This window comes from Achroia grisella, unplaced genomic scaffold, assembly GCF_030625045.1.
Source record: "Achroia grisella isolate CSIRO2021 unplaced genomic scaffold, CSIRO_AGI_Agris_v1 utg900, whole genome shotgun sequence".
NCBI lineage: Eukaryota > Metazoa > Arthropoda > Insecta > Lepidoptera > Pyralidae > Achroia > Achroia grisella.
This window is the reverse complement of record NW_026713059.1, coordinates 2,510,157-2,524,458: the sequence shown is the minus strand read 5'-3', so window position 1 is coordinate 2,524,458 and position 14,302 is coordinate 2,510,157. Positions and strand designations below refer to the sequence as shown.

The window sequence follows — 14,302 nt, the reverse complement described above, 5'->3', positions numbered from 1 at the left end:
TCCATTACAATGTGTACTCTGTATTTGTAATGTAATTATTGTAAGTTATGAGAGTCCATAATTTAGCGCGCGAACAAAAGTTATATAAAACAATATAATTATAATAATATTTGAGTACAAGTGAGGGGAAACCAAACCAAAAACTAAAATAGAGTAGATGACGGTGGATTTACTTGTTCAAATTTAATAACGTACTCTGTGTTATAGTCATTGTTGTTTTGTTTCACCGGTGTATTTTATTTTAAACGTGTTTTGAACTCCGTCATTTTAAAACTTACAATCATGGAAGAGGCAATATTGTTTCCTTCTCCAAATTGGTTCCGAGTATCAGGTTTTATTGTGAGTACAGACAATTGGTTGGTGTACGGAGGTCCGAGCAAAAGCATTTGTGTTTTGGAGCCATTGCCTTCGAATACCGGTTTATCTGGAGGAAATTCGAGCTATAAAGCACACGTCCTTAACAGAGCACACTCCGAGAAGTAAGACTATTTAATATTTATTATATACAGGATAATATAATAGTTATTACTACATAACCTAATTTCTTATGAATAAAATTATCTGGTATGAGGGTAGAGTAAGTTGCAAAAGTTCTTAGATATTTTTTCTACTTATATCAAATACGAATAATAATGATTACATATCTATCCACACAAAGTTAGTATTATACATCTATAGTATTCAGCAATCAATCACAATAACTTGCAAGCTTAATGACTAAGTAAATAAATATTGATACCCTGTTAAAGATCAAACTTAACGTTAGCCACGAGTTTTACTGCCAGAAATAAGAAACTTATAATAGTTGAAATAATAAACTTATTATACTGTGTTCGCTGTAGCATGGTGCGTATGACAGTTACTAATTTTGCTTTTAACAATTGCTATATTTAAGTTAATAATGTGATTAATGATTGAATATATTATGAATGTGGTACAGCTGACATACTAAATCATAATTTGTAAGTCGCAGCAACTTTTAAGAGTGAAATGAAACATTAATGAAACTGTCACCTGCACCATGATACATTGCACATGGTATAATCTAAAAACTTTATTTAATTTACATATCAGATATATTGAATGACTGTACAAAAAAATAGCTACTTTTTGTAAAAGAATATGTAACTCAAACAGTACATGTACAACATTAAAAATAAATTAGAATAATTGTTTTACTTTTTCTTTTCAGAATTATTAGTGTAGATATATCACCTGAATGGCCAGCAAAGCGATCAATGCTGATGGGAAGTGCTGATGGTTCAGTTAAGCAATGGACAATGGAGTTAATACAAAATACATGGCGCTTTAAGTCTACACAGAGCCATGAAGTGCATGTACATGAAAAAGAGGTTATACTTGCATTATTTATGATAACATATAATGTTAAATTAATATCATGTCAAGTTCTCCCTATATGAACTCTGCTGGTGTTGCTTATAATCAAAATTAGTGTAACTACCAAATAAAGTTAATTAAAACAATAGTTTCAGTTAACATTATAGTAAAAATTTGTTTCGATTTGGAATTAAAAGTCTAAAAAAATTTACTTAAAAAATAACAACCATACTTTTCTTAATCTTTGTTTTAATTTTTTAATTTGATATACATAGTGTAATTAAAAGTTTACTTTACTACCCATAGGAAGTTTGCGGTGTAGGTTACTGCAACAAGACAATTGCTGTATCCGTTGGTTGCTACGGTAATATTGTGAAATGGGATCTAACTTCTAATGTTGTAAGGATGTGTAATTTACTAAAAAATATGAAACCAAATTGCATGCAGTGCTCCCCTCACATACCTTTACAAGTTGCTGTCGGAACCAAACAAGGAGTTATATTTGTTGTTGATTTAAATGGTAAGGATATAGCAGTATTTTTTTTACTAACAAAGCTATTAACAGAACAAATTGAAACCTCCTCAATACTGAGCTATACCTGTAATCTTTCAAAGTATTGCCTTTAAGCAGTTTACTGTGTGATAAAGATTTTAACCCAAAACCCAAAGATTTTTACTTTGTAATTTTACAACTAAATATGACTTTTATGCATTCCACAAGTCCAGTTGAGCTGAAGTGGTCAACTTGGCAGCAGAAATACATACACAGACTCTTTCTTTGATTATTAATGTTGTTTATTTATAGTTTCACCATTAAGTGTTTCATTAAATTTTCTTCGTAATGTAACTCAAGAAAATTTTATGAAACAGAAACACTAATATTATAGAATTATTAACCAGATATGTCAGAATTACAAATTAATAATATTATAACATTATAATATCTCTCTGATGGTTAAAGAACTATAAATGTAAATATCAAAAAGTAACATTATTGTTTTTCATGTTATATAATTTTTCTATTTTCAATTAATAAATGTTTTGTAGAACCATTTAAGTTGCTGTATAAAGTGCGTGGACAAGATGATGAAATTACCAGTCTTAGCTGGTGTCCACAGTTTGAAGTGGCTTTGAAAAAGTCATTGAAAGAGATGGACAAAAAAGTCGGCAAAGCAACAGAAAGAATGCTTAGAATAAGGCAAATTGATAATGAAAGTGATAACATTGGTGAAACAGAAAAATCACAACCAAACCACCAAACAGAAAGGTTAGAAGTATCAGGTGTAGTTAAAAACCTACCTGAGGATAGCTTTGATGAATCCGCAGTGGTGCAAGAAGATGATATGTTTGATATTTATAAAGATCATGAGGTTAATGAGTTTGGTCATAAAAAGTTTATATCTGAAGATGTCATTGTAAAAGTTAAGAAAGAGGAAGAACCACTAGACTATTTAGCTGAATGCGAGAAGCTCAGGGATGTTATTTTAAAAAGAAAGAATCAGCCTGAAGAGAGTATAGAATCGTTAGTGCAAGCTTTAGATAAAACACATGTTGATAATGAGAAAAGTGATGATGGAGCCTCTAGTAGCAACAAAGAAGTTACTGTTGCAACTGATGTTGAATCTACTCATATTCATAGGCATCTTTTAGCTACTATTGGAAAATATGGGTAAGTAAATGCTAGAAATAATTTCATGCTTCTGTATAAAAGTAATATTTATGCTATGCCTTGTATTCTGTATGAATAAGTATTAAATAAAAATATTACCTTCACCTAATGTGAGTATGATGATGATGATGATATTCTTGTATTTCTTTAATATTGATTGGTGCAATTTTCTTTTTAATCATATAAAAATTGCATCAATATTATTAAAACGTATTTTATTCAATTCAATTTATTATTGTACATTTTAAATATATTATTTTATGTATACAAGGTAGTAATTCGAACTTGATGTCACTTTCAGTGGTGTAAGAATTTGGTCTAAATCAGGTAAACAAGTGGCAACTTGCTTTGTGGCTTCATCAACTGGGAAAAATGCAAAAAATAAATCTCCTAGCTGGTCAACAATATTGTGGTACAAACCTGATATATTGCTCATAGCAGATGCAAAGAGTCAATTGTTGCAATGTAATCCTTTGAAAACAGACTGGTAAGTAAAATTGCGTTGTTAAATATTTGTGAATATCATAAAGAGAAAAGATAATATTTTAGTATGCAGTGCAGATATTGCTAAGTTTTTTCCAAGCTTCAATTAGCTACCTTATCTTCATTAATATTCCTTAGTCAAAGTAGAAGTGAATATATTAATTCAAAATAATACAGTTAATAATATCAACCCAGGACAAATCACACAGAATCTTGTCCCAAACAAGGCAGTACATACTTAATATACATAGAATACACAGAACAATTAAAACAATCATACTCATACATACACACATACATACATACTCATACGTACATACATACAGACATACAAACATACATACATACATACATACATACATACATACATACATACATACATACATACATTTGTATCGTACTAGAATCGAAACTTCCATACCATTGGAAACCTATGAAATCATCGGAAGTAAGATAGTTGTGCTAAACGGCGAGCCTCTGTTTTCTTTTTCTATAATACACCATTTTACTTCATATATTTTTTTTCCATGGTAATGAAATGAGACACCCGATAAGAGGATGATGAGCATGAGGCCAGGTCAGTCAGCCCATTGTGACAAATTCACCAGCAATTTATCACGATGGTTTTCAGGGGAACTGCGTGGAGGTCAACCTTACATAGTACATATATATATATATATAATTATATTGCAGCAAAAACAAGTTAGAATGGCGCATTGTACACACACTGTACAAACGTGGCTTGTACTGCATAGCGTCGTCTGCACCTCGATTACAAACGAGTGAATTATCTAAAGAGGATTACCCTGTATGGACCGTATCACAGGACCGTAACTTAATCTCCTACTCACTGGCTACACGGCAAACAATTGCAGTTCGCGCTAGTTGTGGAGGTTACATTTATGGCATACAACAATGCCCATACGACGCTGGGAAGTAAGGAATTATTTGTGTTATAGTAGTTAGTGAAACTATTTCAAGTTGTTTATTCATGTACCTTCTTAGAGTTTTCTATATTATGCATATACTCTATATATTATATACTGTTTTAAATTTAACGCGATCATTATTTATATACGTACAATACAAAAAATCATGGGATCTTACCACGTTTTATTTATTTCAATAGTGGCAACCAACGAATGCGTATGAAGGTAGACGAATATGTCTGCCCATAAACGATTTTTTAAACTGAAGAGCAGTGGATCATCTAACCGCTGCTCTTCAGTTACCCATGGTCATGGCGGTTAAAACAATGCCGAAATATCAGGCACTCAATAAAACTAAATAAAACGTAAGATTCAATGATTTTTCGTAATTGTAAACATTTTTATTATAAATGCGAATGTGTGTCCATTTGTCTGTTACCATATCACTATTGATATTGGCTATTATCTAGAATATCTTTTATCTAGAAAAAAGCAGATGATATTGCGGGTATCACCTAATATCTTCTAAAAATCTATATTTGATTGTTTGCTTGTATTTTTTAAACAGACTGCTTGGCCGTTGAAATCGTTAGATCTTAAAGTCTTTCTGAATACAGTGTTTTCCATGTAATATGGATAAACATATAAGCATCCTCATTATAAGATTTTGCTGTAATTTTTCACTAATTTTAATTTTTTCATTAGAATCGCTATAAGTGTTGGTGATGGTGCAGTCCGCGTGTGGGAAACTAAAGTATCAGAGGAGAATGATTCACGTTTGGAGTTCGGCCATGTGACATCATACTGGCAGAATGTGCAGGGCAAAGTGCTAACAGCAGCATGGCATCCTGTCAGAGAAAATTTACTTGCATTCTCTACTGCAGAATCGAGGGTAATTTGAATAATTTATAAATTATGTATGATTTAGCGGATTTATGATTTGTTTGGATAGGTCTTGGTATTTGACAAGGGATTTTTTAATAAAATGGGTTTGTTAATGGCACGGCGTGTATTTCAGAAGAGCACTTTACAGTAATAAAAACAAGAAAGGATTTGACTAATAAAGTGTTACCAGCAATAAAAAAATGTTGCCCACAATGATTACCAAATTTACATTAATTTATTTACAATATTGTAAATACTTTATGTGTTTAACAATAGTAAATACTTTCTCTAGGTCTCATTTTGTTTCTACTGTTTATTCAATTTTAATTGAATTTATTAAGCTATATTTTTAATATTTAGGAACAATATTAACAAAAAATAATAGATTGATGCTGATTGATAGACCGTAACCACTTATAGATCACTAAAATGTTTGTAAGTAGAACTTATAATCTGGCCAACAATATAATCTTCATTACAGAAGTCGAGAAATAGTGCTATATTCATTTTAATTGGATATGCTTAAATATGATATACACAGTAATGGCATACCCATTACTGTGTATATCATATTTAAGCATAATGCGTAGCGTAAATGCTTCTCTTATGTGATCTCAACTTGTTAGAGATAAGTCGAGATCACATAAGATTTAGATTGTAATAGGTTTTTTGTTTAGGAAATCAACTTTGAATTTTCTGACATAAAGTAAATTTTGTAATATGTCCTTTTTTTTCATTAGGTTGGTTTGATTGATACGAGCGGTAAAAATGAGAAGCCTGCTCGTGTGCTTCTGCCTGCTTTGAATGGTGGTGTATATTCTCTATGCTGGGGGGAGGAGAACAATTTATATGCGTGTGGAGGAGGAAGTCTGGTAGTATACAACACAAGCAAACCAGATGAAGGTGAGCCCTTACCCTCTAACTATTGCGACAAGTAACAGTGACTTTACCTTAAAATTATTTATGGACTTTATCTTTAGGTCTAAAAATTACGTGTAACGTTGTTTGTCCACGATGGACTTCTAAACTACTGAACCGATTGCAAATTACTGATTGAATTGCACATTGTGAGCAATTTGTTCCAACTTGAAAGATAGGGTTGGAGGATTCAATTTATAGTCGCAATATTATTTTATTGCAGATTATTTGTCAATTATTAGCCACAGCAACGCGTGGCCGGGTCTGCTAGTTTATCATAAAGTTATTCGGGTTAAAATCCGTTTCAGTATTAATAACTGACGGATGTAATATTATGTTATCTGTACTGATGGTAACTATTGAATGTCACATGTCAGTTTGTTAAATAAAACTCAAAATTCAAACTCATACTTAAAACTCACAATCTTTTATTCACATGGGATATTTAGACCTCTTATGCAACAGGCTTTTAGTGGGTAAGAGTCCGCCAGATGGTCTTTTGAAGATTTTTACACACGATAAAAAACAGTGTATTGGTGATGTCCACAGCGCCGGCACCGATAACCGTGAGCGTGGAAGGTCAGCAATATGAGTTGAGTACCGGGCGTTGGTACCCGCGGGCGATGCTCTGTGGAAGCGTGGGCGGCGCTGTGGCCGCGCTCTCACCACAACGACCACATACTCTACTCGCAGCCACATTTATCTTCAGGTCTGTATACTGACATTGCATGGCTTTACAGTACGCACATTAATGAGCGAATAGGCTTTCAAGCAAGAAGGAATATACCTATAAATGTAGACAAAGACAACGAATAAAAATCTGTTTTTGAGTACAGGCACTCCTCGACTTACGTCGTTTCTATTTCCGTCGAGCAATATTTTGACACTATTCCTCAAGCATACGTAAATTGTTTCTATTTTCGGCATAGGATGATCCTAATGTTGAGAGAAGTTTTAAAGTTAATAACAAAATTTGCGCAGCTTATCAGTGTTAACAAGACCTGTATAGCAAAAAGAAAGAAGCGAAGCAATATGGAATTGATAGTTTCTTTAAGCCAAAAGTTTAATTTATTATTACTCATTACATGTTAGTTTTATCATTACTTATTATTAAAATTAATAACCCACACATACCAAAAATAACTAGCAATTTCATAAGTGCATATATAATTTTACGTTTTTAATTTTGAGTCCATGTGGGTCCTAACTCTTGAGTTTTACATATGAAAAAAAATGTCGCGACTTACGTCGTTTCGATTTACGTCGCGTATTTCGAGAACCTAACATGCCGTAAGTACGAGAACTGCCTGTACTTTATATATTGTAATTTCTTAATTACAGTAAAATGATCCACACCATTGAGTGGCATCCGTTAGAAACGTCGAACTCGACTGAAGAATCTCCATTCAAGAATCTCATTGCCGTGTGTTCGCTAGATAAAAACAATTCCATTGTTATATTGGAATACTGTGACAAGGAAGGTAAGCGATAATTTTTTTTTTCTAAAAATATTTTTATTTTAATATCACATTGAGATGATTTCCTTGACCTTGAAGTATAGAATTGGAACATTGCTTGAATTCATTGCTGCTCAATTAAACGTTTTATAGAAGTGTAGAATAGAATAGGGTTGCATAGGACATGACAAAATGGGTTGAGAAAGGAAATCCGTTATCTAAGATTACATAAAATTTTAATCAAATATATAGGTGATAGAGTCAAAGTCACAATTATTTGTTTTATATATAAATATATATATACAACTCTATTGCCCTATTGTGCATGTAATTTTTTTATCACTGTCATTACCATATCCAGGTACCTATGAGGTTTATGAGGTTTTATGAGTGTTTGTTTGTTTGTTTGTAACTCAAATCTTTAAATTAACTAAAGATACACGATATATATATAAGATACCTTATCCCAAATGCTTCCAGTCAACCTTGTTATTGATTTATTTTTATTTCACATTATTCCTCGCTATATAACTACATTACATGTTTTATTTTAGATGGCAGTAAAGAATTACAAACGTGGAAAACACTAACTGGTCATAAGAATACAGTCTATCACGTGATGTGGAACCCACACTTAGATGGTCAGTTGCTCTCTGCCTCTCAAGATGGCACAGTTAGAGTGAGTTATTTTGTTATAGAAATTATTATCGTCATTATCATGAACTTATAAAACGCTCCGCTTATGAAAATATTTATTTTGACCCGACACTTTAGGCGTCGATTTCAACGGAACCGCTCTTTGACTCAAGTACATACAGTACGCTTGATTATAATACTTACTCTTTTTTAAAATACTTACGCTTTCTTTAACGTTGTATTCATTTATTTATCATTATGTATCGTAGTTCTTCATGTTCATTCTCACTAATAACATCATTCATTCTTCATCTACCGACTTTTTGTGTACCGATTTATTGTCCCTGCTTTCACTCTGCGTAATTTAATTTGTGGCTGCTAAAAGAACTGTGTCGGTGAGGATTCCAGGAGTGATCCAACGGCCCTACACTACAAACTTTCTCTGGCATTGGTATGTCAAAGGATTATTTTAATGTTAATTATTTCACTAATAATAATATAGGTTCGATACGACATCGCAGGGCTGATGTATGTTTTCACGCTTTAACGACTGAACCAATTAGCATGAAATTTTTGCACGGAGACGCACAGATACAGACTACTAATTATTGTGGTCAATCAAAGTCACGCAGTTCACAAATATCTCATCTTATGCATAAGCATAGATATAAATCTATCTTATTTTTAAACTTTGCGTTTAGTACATATTATTACTATGGTTAAACTGGTTTTAACACGAATAATTTTATTGTAAATGTATGGTACCTTTCTAGACGTTTCGACTAGGTTTCACTAGCGACCACTCGTGTCCACGGCTATATTAATAACTTTTAAACTATAACCTTACGGCCGTTTAACTATATTAGTAATTTATCTATTTTGATAGATTAATAATAATAATGATATATAGGTATACATATCATCATCATACTGTGTATTAATTAACACTTACAATAGAAATGAGTACAATGCATATTTTTTTTGTTTTCTAGAGCGTTCGGCCTGCTAGGTAAACCCTATGTTATAATTGTTAATATTATTTAAAGAAAATTTTCAAATTTAACATAGTAAAAACCAAAAATTATTTATTTAGGACATTTTAGCTGCTTATGAATGTCAAGGTTTTTGTAACAAAGTCTTATTTCAGGTTTGGAACGTGGCTGAAGATGTTTGTACAAATATATTCGGCGGGCACACGCACACCGCACTAACGGCCTCGTGGTGCGCCTACCCGCATCTCCCCACCAAGGTGGTGTCCGGTGGTACGGAAGGGTGCCTCCGGATATGGGACATCAACGACTATCCCGCAGAGTCTTATACAGGTAAACAATTAATTTTATTTTAATTATATTTGTTTTTCTTCTGTTGTGTTTAATTTCTCAATATATATGTATATTAATAGATTTTTACTTCAGCCGCGATTTGATATGGCAAAAGTTTTGATTGTTTAATTTGTTTTTTGGAGGTGATGCGAAGTAACGCCTATATAAATATATAAGTATTGTATTCTTTTTTATATTATATATAGTTAATAATGATTATTACTTAAATATATGAATATATATATATATATATATATATATATATATGTTTCATGTAATATTAGAGCATACATTTAAACGTTAATATGTGCTCAGAATTTTGCCAATTAACAGAAAAATATAAGAGGATAATTAAAGGATTTTATAGGAATATGAAGGAGGGGTCGATGGTACTATTTCTAGTGTTATGGGATTTTTAATGTCAACTGCAGTAGAATCCATATTTATCTATAGTTACTTACTTAATACTGACTTGGCTTTATTTCAGAAATTAGACATGAAGTAAAGCGCGAGAGGAAAAGATATCAGAAGAAGGAACCAAAAGAGTTAGATGATGAGGAATCGAAAGAAAGGGTCGCCGCTACACTTGAAACCAAAATAAAGGGACCAAAGAAATTTTTATTGCCAATAGAAGCCAGACAGATGTCCAAATGCAACGTACAAGCCGGAAGGATGTTACTCAATAAATATCTCAACAATAACTCCAAATCGAATGATGTCGTTCAAAGCAATGGCTGCGATGAGGCGGTGGATACAGATTTTATAAAAATATTTGGCAATATTAATGAGGTTAATGAAGTATTAGATAAAGAATGTAAGTATTACTAGACGTAATAGTTTTACTTATTTTGTTTTTTTTATCTCTGAGACAATTTTGACATTACCAATGTATTAGCTTTTTGTAATTTTTAAATAGTGTTGTGGCACAATTGAAAATTTATATTAATTATCGATTTATATAGGTATAACTCAAATAATATATAATAATACAATTGTTGGTGATCCTAAATAAAATAAAAACAAAAATAGCATTAACACAAAATTAATTTGAACTTTTCCAAGTATTAATAAATGATAATAATCCCACAACAATGGACAATTCACACAGCGCCATCTAGACCCAAGTTAAGCTAGCTAAAGCTTGTGTTATGGGTTATCTAGTAAGATAACTGATAGAAATATATAGTTTTTTTTTTCTTTGTAAATGCATAAAACACCCAGACCAATAATACTAAAATCATACTCATGTATACAAATGTTTGTGCCGTGCGAAGGAATCGAACCCGCGACCATCGGACGTAAAGCGGTTGGCTAGACCGCTAGACCACCGAGGTCGTCAAATATTGTTAGGGTTGTTGTATCAAAATATATATAGATCGCAAGTTCGAGTGCTTCTATTTCTTTATTTTTTTTTTTGTGAAAGATTTGTTTATTATAGTAGAATATGATATTTTAATTACAGTGGATAGACATTTAAACACTCATAACTTAGAGGGGTGGATAATGTTGAATTTATTCCGCGGCCACATCGACACCGTTATACAATTCGCCAGCAAACGTGACCTGCTCTGCCCTTTCTTACTAAGCGTTGCACCGTGTGTCTCCTTAAAGTAAGATATTTTTACATAACGGCCGAATAATTAATGTGTGAAACATTTCAATACTGTCTTTCACAGTTAAGTAATTAAGAATACAAAAAAAATTAAAGATGTAAAAAAATACTTTGTAACATTTTTGTTTCAATGGCTATATTTGTGTGCCTATTTTGCCTCCAGATATAGCTTGCTTTGTAAACTATATTGCAGTTTGAGGGTAGCGAAAGGAAGCGTAATAAATACTCTTCTAGGAAAGGAAGTCTAAATAAAATATAATTAATAGGTAGACTTAAAAGGATGTAGTGTGCGTGGATATCTTAGTCTCACCTTTTTCAAGCAAGCTGCTTTGCTTTGAAGCTGTGTTAAGGTTGTCAAGTGTTGATTAGGCAGTGAAAGAACAGTTCTAGATGTTAGTGTTCTGGAATGGCATTACAAGAGTGGTATCGCGGGTGTCACATGATAACGTGATAGCCATAGCCATGTTCATGTATATAGGGATGGTTATCACTTACCATCAGGCCAGCTGATGGTTAGTTTGTATGACATAAAATCTATTCTATATTTTATTATTATTAAATCTTATCTATGTGTCAAGATTTTGAAAATATTTCCTAAATTCTATATCCTATAGGTGTATATGTAGTTGGTGATATATATATATCGTTAATAGTAATACCATACTTAACCGAAAATGTAGAATAAAGTAACTTATTATTTTACAGTTCAATAAAAACTACATTGTTTCCTAACACAACACTGTTTAATAAATGTCTTATTGTTTTCATAGATATTGGAAAGATACAACACAACTGTATTTATCACAAATTGATAGAGTTATAGCTAAAGGCGAAGGTGATAAACTATTCGGTGAGTGAATAAAAAATATACTTTATTTCCATTAAAACCTACTATTTAAAAATCTATTGGTATATTGTTATTGAATCAACGATTACAGCTTTTAACTATAATTTGCTATATTAAATATGGTATAGATACAAATTTTAACAAGCAAGAGCAAACCCTATAAGAATAAAAAGATCCACTGCCGGCAGGTCTTGCATTTAATATATATTTTCCACGATTTTTCAGATAATAAGATTTATGGGGGGCCGGTGTACCGCAAAGCGGCCACATTACTGAGTATTCACGACATAAAAGGTGCTGTTGATGTGCTAGCGGAGGCACAGCTATTTAATGAAGCATATATTCTATGTAGAACAAGGTAATGTTCTATTTCTATAATCTAGAAAAAATATGTAATGTTTGTGTTTGTATATAATGACACATGGACTGTAGTTTTTTTTTAAAATAAATCAATTATGTCTTGGGCTAGCCCCCAGTAATCTCCGAATATATGTGTTTATTATATTCTTCTCAATATAATAGTCAGTCATACGGCTAGAGAGAAATAAAGTATTTAGTCAATTAACATGTTACGTCTTTAGGAATTCCCGAAATCTTGCAATTTTAGGTAATATTTAGAACATCATAAAAATAGGCTCTGTTATATGACTAATATGTTATGAACTATGTCATTTTAGATACATGGACAGTATAGCTGATCAGATATTGGTGCAGTGGGCTCAGTTTTGTGAAAGCAACGGAGTTTATAATATGGCTGCCATATGGTAAGTTTTATATTCACAGATGTATTATATTTGGAGTGAGTTCTGTTAAGTTATGAATGTAAAAAAACTTTTTTATTTTATTTCTTATATAACTGGCGTGACAAATAATCTAACGGCATACCTGATGGTATACGCCGTCGTCTATTTACATGAATACTACGGATCTCATGTCATTATGTGAGGCATCAGGAAATATAAGGGGGACAACAAGCATGTTGTACCACACATATCTTGTTAATTACCATTTTGAAGGAGGTAGATCTCTGAACCCTGTAAAGTAAGATATTTCAAAATAAGTCATGACTTACGCTGTTTTTTCTATCGGTGCATTACATTGATTTCCATGTATAGAGTTGGTAATGTGACGTTAAATAATAATAGACCTTATACCTTTTAGTTTTTAAGTACATTTAATTACTACAGTGTAAAATCTATATTTGTAAATTGCTTACTGCTTTAAGAGTATAATAAAAACATTTCTTGCAGCTATTTAGCTCATGGAAATCTACTTCAAGCTGCAACTGCTCTTGGAAGATTAAACAAAGAAGAATGGCTCAGTTTAGCAACAGAAATTGCTAAAGTGGCTGGTCAAACTAAATTCGCCGAGCATGTATCTGAGAAACGAGAACAGATAAAAAATAAAACTGGCACAGTGGATACGGACGAGACGTTAGAACAGTTACCTACGAGATTTGAACTTTTAATGAAAGAAAATTTACAAAGTGGTAATGAAGTCAGCAAGGACGAGAAAACTGCCAATGGTGTTTAACTTTTAATTTTATGGTTCAGAGATACCTCAAGTTTGATGTATATGTCATTTTAAGTTGTGATATTTTTTACATTGCATGTTGTGGTTGTAAACCATGTCATTTTTAGTAGTCTCTAGTTTTGCCATGTATCTTAGATTACTGTTACTGAAGTGGCGAAGTATTGTCTAATAATGATCTCAGAAATCATGAGCATGTTCTTATTTGCTATTAACGTTAATCAAAACTTAATAAAAAACATTTAATATTTTCATCCTATACTAGCATATAAAATAATATACTACTATATACTTGTGGTACTTATGTATAACTTTTGAACTAGTTGTTTCAGAGAGATAAAGTCGCACGCAATCTGTTATATTATCATAGCAATCTTCTATAATGGACACACCATAAATGAAACATTAGAAGTTTCTAACGCCAGTCCAGTGTATTGTGGATTAAGCTGTGCGTTAATTTGCTAGACTCATAAATTAGAAAAATAGAATCGTTTTATATGTATACATTCCTAAAATACTTTGAAATAAAACTTATTCTTGTTATAATAGTAATATTTGTATATCACCGCTTCTAGCTTAATTACTGTTCATGTTAAAACATACTTTTATTCAGTGGATTGTTTTTTACTGTAAGAAGTTGTTAACTTATCCTATTACATATATTTTTTTAATCATT

The 14,302-nt window shown here is 31.9% G+C and overlaps 1 protein-coding gene across 1 annotated transcript; it reads left to right on the top strand.

Annotated features, from left to right (window-relative positions):
* Positions 1–61: 61 nt before the first annotated feature.
* Positions 62–13,643, top strand: LOC131853239 (gem-associated protein 5-like). The gene is made up of 18 exons (XM_059204080.1): positions 62–479; positions 1,193–1,352; positions 1,645–1,858; positions 2,386–3,007; positions 3,309–3,494; positions 4,184–4,426; positions 5,125–5,311; positions 6,045–6,207; positions 6,772–6,931; positions 7,564–7,703; positions 8,234–8,358; positions 9,463–9,637; positions 10,125–10,451; positions 11,100–11,247; positions 12,020–12,099; positions 12,322–12,454; positions 12,774–12,860; positions 13,347–13,643. Exons 1-18 carry the CDS (start codon positions 283–285, stop codon positions 13,627–13,629), a joined length of 3,630 nt encoding a protein of 1,209 aa, XP_059060063.1. The 5' UTR covers positions 62–282; the 3' UTR covers positions 13,630–13,643.
* Positions 13,644–14,302: the final 659 nt, after the last annotated feature.